General features: G+C 32.0%; 1 protein-coding gene and 1 long non-coding RNA gene across 2 annotated transcripts in view; one reads left to right on the top strand and one right to left on the bottom strand.

Moving 5' to 3' along the window:
• The window catches only part of LOC106677199 (uncharacterized), an 11,114-nt gene extending 8,931 nt beyond the window's left edge, over positions 1 to 2,183 (top strand). Inside the window, exon 3 of the long non-coding RNA XR_001342560.3 lies at positions 1,935 to 2,183. This is a non-coding gene — a long non-coding RNA (uncharacterized lncRNA). The remainder of the gene's footprint in view (positions 1 to 1,934) is intronic.
• Positions 2,184 to 3,527: 1,344 nt separating this feature from the next.
• The window catches only part of LOC136796113 (uncharacterized), a 3,869-nt gene continuing 2,444 nt past the window's right edge, over positions 3,528 to 4,952 (bottom strand). The window contains exons 2-3 of the mRNA XM_067048860.1: positions 4,010 to 4,174; positions 3,528 to 3,713 (exon numbers count right to left, since the gene is read on the bottom strand). Of these exons, the coding sequence (XP_066904961.1) occupies positions 3,528 to 3,713; positions 4,010 to 4,174 (351 nt within the window). The remainder of the gene's footprint in view (positions 3,714 to 4,009; positions 4,175 to 4,952) is intronic.

The raw sequence follows: 4,952 nt of genomic DNA, 5'->3' as shown, positions 1-4,952 counted from the left end.
ATTATATCTTTGTATTTTTATTTCTATCATTTTATCTTAACATAGTTTCATTTTGTATCTTTTTAGCCCTGATGAAGCCCTGCAAAGTGGGGCGAAACGTTGGAAACTAAATAGTTGTAAACTATTTTTATTTCTCTTTTGACCGCAACCCTGACCATCTCCCTATATATGTTTCTTTTTTATGATTTAAATCCTGTTGAAATTTAATTTTGATTTCACTAAAATAACTTGACTACAAAATAAAGTTGACAGTGTAGGCCATATTTGGGGGAACATCCGATATTCCTTTTAAACTTACTTCCTTTTAAACTTACTTCTTAAAATTGAGCGACTCTGTAGGGCGAGGGGGACATCCCACAGGCGATGGACCTAGCGAGAAATAGAGAAGAGTGGAATCTCTGGCTGAATGCTCCGCGACGCTGAGAGGCACTAAAGAGTAGAGCAAATAAGAAGAAGGTAATATAAAGCCGCCTTGACCCATTGGCCAATCTCTAACAGTAAAGAAATATCAAAAGAATATATGTTTAAATGAAAATGAAATAATATGAACAGCACCACTAGAATGAATATTAGTACTTGTGGAACAGCCGAGCAAGAGATCACAATATTAATAAAAATTAGCCTGTCAGAAACGAGTTTACTCCAGAAAAAAGTGAATTTGAAATAAAAATCTTCAGTGGAAACACAAAATGTAATTTTGCCTCTATTACAATTGGGTCTGATAAAAAAAATCGTCAAACCATGGATAAAAAAAGTTCTGCTTTTTAAATATTAACTTACAATTTTTTTAAAGCATTTCTAATACAAAATTAAAAGATAAAAATTTTTGTCGGTTCACAAATACATAAAATAATACCAGATAAGGATTTTGAAAACCTTTTGTTTACTAACGAAAAAATGTTTGGGATTCCTTTCGAATGGTCCATCGCCAACGAATTCTTAGAAAATTATAAAGATGAAAGTATAGCTAACTTATTAAAAAAACTACCCTGCAATGGGTGTAAATATGTTACTTAAGATACATTTTCTGCTTTAACACCATGACTTTTCCTCTGAAATCTCGGCTGCCCTGAGTGAAGAGCGCTTTTACCAAGTCTTGTTGAAATTTGTTGGAGACAGACAAAAAAGTTTTGGGGACGAAGGTATGTTTGAAGACTTCTGCTGGTCCATTGAAAGAGAAACAGATCAAGAAAATTCCGAAAGAAATAGTAAATTCAATCATTTCTATTTTTTTAATATATTCCATGCTATTATTAGTTTTAAAATTATCAATAAGTATTTTTTGAACTAGATGTGAATTTTTCAATATTCCTTTCGTAGTCAGTGCACTGAAATATGTTTAAAAAAACAAAAAAAAAACACGCATTATGGCAAAATTAAACTAATCGTGTAAAATACTGTTATTTTTACAGACTTTGAAAATTCTTTTAATGAGTATGAGCATATTTAATATAATTATGTAATGTATTTAATGTAATTATACATTTACATATATCCGTTCCTGATGGGAACTGACCATAGACCCCCTGGTCTATGCTAGATATGAATGTTTATAATTAATCATTGGAGTTCTCCAACGGTATCGTGTTTATCAAATTTATTTATTATTGTGTATCGTGTTTGTCGTGCCATTGTATAACACATTTCGTTGTTGTATACATTTTTAATACAGTTATAAGTATAAATAAATAAATAATTCAAGAAAAAAGAACTTAGTGTAAGCCAAGTTATTTTTATTAATAGTCTATATCTGGGTGGTTTTTATTCTGCAAGTATTTTAATTTAATTATAAGGATTCAAGTATATGAATTTCATTTTATCGAAAAAATGAAGATGCAAAGAAAGTTAAAAAATGTTCGAGATTATTGCCTGACTTCGAATTTTATTTTTGTTTGATGTTTGAAGTAGCTTATACAACTTGCGTTCTTTTTCAGAGCATGGACCAGATTTTGATATCACTCTATGGAATGCTCACTTTTTGGGTTTCCCAAAGCCTAGGAATCTGTATTGGCTTTTATTCGAGCCTCTTGATATCCAAGTGGCCGCCAACCATGATAGACAACGTGGAGGAAGATGATTTTACAACCATCTTCTGAGTTATCTCTCACTAAAGGAAATCTATAGAGACCCTATAAGTACTATAAGTCAATCACTAACAAAATAAATGTCATTCTTAAGGTTCAGTTATTCATTTGTTACCCAGTGGAATAACTACTGTATTGGTATCAACATTTTGTTTTATGACTTTTCGTTTAAAGTTTTTCTAAACTTTTAAAATAAATATAACGCAATTATTAAATTAATTTTAAAGTATTTATAAAGTACTATTTCAACTTTGTTTTTAATACCAATAATTTATAATTACATTCAATACAGATTATTCCAATAATTCTTAAATGACCAATCTAACTTAATAATAAGAATATATTTTACTTATATTATTATTTTTTTGTGCCAGTCGTTATTCTTCAACCCACATTTCTAAAATCAGGCTGTGAATACATGTGGAGATTGTTTTTTCCTCCATGTATCCTAAGCTCAGTGGAATGATGTTGGCACGGCACTCCCCCGGATTTCTTCCAGCCTGGAAGGTCCAACTTTTCACCACTAATATTGGTTACACGCGGCAAGTAACAGATATTAGTGAATCAGTCAATCAATGAATCAAAATTTTATACTATAAAATTTTGAATTTTCTTTTAATAAAATTCTATTTTATTAAAAGTGATCATGAATGTTCCTGAATAACAGGATTCATTTGTGACGAAATATCTCAAGCTGTTCAATCTCAAAACTGATCAATCTCTCTATTATCATTTGTAATTTCAACCAACCAAAACATATATTTCTCATTAAAGTTCGCCAACGGTATTTTAGTTGTTTTTTTTCACCTGTGTCTGTGGGCAATATCGAATAGCCAAATAATGAAATGGCTGATCGGGCAACAAAGAGCTTCAGATGGAATTTCAAATCGCGGAGTGCCTGTCAAATACTTCATTGCCCTCATTAGGCAGACAATTGAATAGGAATGAAAACAAATGTGATAATAAATTAAGGGAAATCAGAAGTGATCTCTTTCCTTGGATATCACCTACTAGAAATGTGCGCAGAGAGGAAATGCTTTGACGCGGCTTCGAACAGGTCATACGCGCCTGACCCTTGGTTATATTATGTTCCGGGATTCTCCACCTGTATGCCAGATTTGCGTAACGCGACTTATCATTAAAAACATTTTAACTGAATGCCGAGCAAGCGACTTCCTCAGATCTTTACATGATTTGCCAGCAGCTTGGGTTATACATCTGCGTTGTCGATGCTCAAAACTACTGAATTTTAATGGAAAATTATGATTTTAACAATGTTTTGCAACAGCAACAGGTTCTATTCCAAGGGTAAAAAGAAAAGTTTCAAAAGAAATTAAGACAAAACATGTGATCGTATTCAAATATTAACAAGTAGGTGACAGTATTTTTGCGATTACCAAATAGTACTTTAGTATTATCATCATATCAACTTAATTTAGCAATTTAATCCTTCACCACATCGATTTTGAACATGAAATTGATGCAGAGGACGATTTCTTTAGGCCTGCTAGGGTCGTAGATGCGTGCTTTGATGTTCCAGTAGTAGCTGAATATTTCTTCAAAGTTTAGCGGTACCATGGCAAGCAATTCGTCCGCGGTGATGCTCGCATTACGGAGGTGGTAAAGACCCTGTAATGTTAGGTTACAATGTAAATGATTTCAAGAAAAATTCTATGTAGCTGTTATGTTAAAGCCTACCAGACCGAACTGGTAAATAAAAAATTAAATAAAAAAAAAAAGAAAGAGAAATCTCAAGGAAGAATTTAAATATTTTTTATTTAGTTTTTTCATCAAGCAAATTTTCTTATTAGACCGAAAATCTTACTGTCCATAAATATTATTCAAAGAGATGTTGTTTTTGTTTACAGAAAATACAACTGCTTCATCTATGTCTCTATGCATTAATATAAATTCAATGTTGGTACCTTCTTAACGGGGCACTTGAGCCTGGGATGGAGACACTCCTGGAAACTGTAGCTGTAGAATTGGTCCTTATCCGTAAACACTTTGCACATGTCCACTTTTCCTGTTATCAGCGGTTCGCAGATCTTGTCCCTGATAGCCGTGCACTTAAGAGCGGTGAATTTGGCCTAAAGAAAATTATGGATCAGATAGAAATTGTTGTTTTCCCGCAACAGTATAGTACAAGAGCCGGGAAGAAAAAAAGGCAGTTATTTCACCCCAATTTTTGATTACTTTAATGAAAACTAGGTATAATTATTAGTCAAAATTGATGAGTTTACCAAGTATAGGCAGGGGGAATAAAAAATGGCGGCTGTTTCAAAACGTAAAAGAAAATTAATTTTTCATTCGGAGCTCAATATCTTTAAAATTACGAACAATAATAGAAAACCTAAAAGGACATTATTTAAAGTAGAATAAATTTGCTGAAATATTTGCCCTAATAGAGCTATTTACGTTCAATAGATATAGCTATTTAAAAAGCAACATTTCATAAAAAATATACTGAAAGATTAGTAGTTAGTGTATTTATTTTGAGAAATCTATATCTAAGGAACTATGTGACGTATAGATGTCTATTAGCTCTCAAATTAAAGCTAGTTTAATGTACTATAAAGTAATTCATGACCTTTATCATCGTAGTTTTTATGATATTAGCTAAATTTTTATTTTTTTTTTATTTATTTGTTGATATTTACAACTGTATAAAAAAAATACAACCAATAAATTTGATCATAATGACATATGATATGATACAGGATGTAGAGAAACTACCCAGTAGTAGAACTCTAAAACAGTTTACAATATAAGGTCACGAGGTCATCTTCTTTTCAGGCGCCTTGGAGGATTGCCAGGAATGGAAGAGGAAGCAAGGTTAGAAACGAGTGGGTTTGGGTGGTTAGGGAG

The sequence above is a fragment of the Halyomorpha halys genome, unplaced genomic scaffold (genome assembly GCF_000696795.3).
Source record: "Halyomorpha halys isolate HHAL.00 unplaced genomic scaffold, Hhal_1.1 Scaffold91.1, whole genome shotgun sequence".
Classification (NCBI taxonomy): Eukaryota; Metazoa; Arthropoda; class Insecta; order Hemiptera; family Pentatomidae; genus Halyomorpha; species Halyomorpha halys.
Note: the sequence above shows the minus strand (reverse complement) of the source record. Positions and strands in the feature narration are given on the sequence as shown.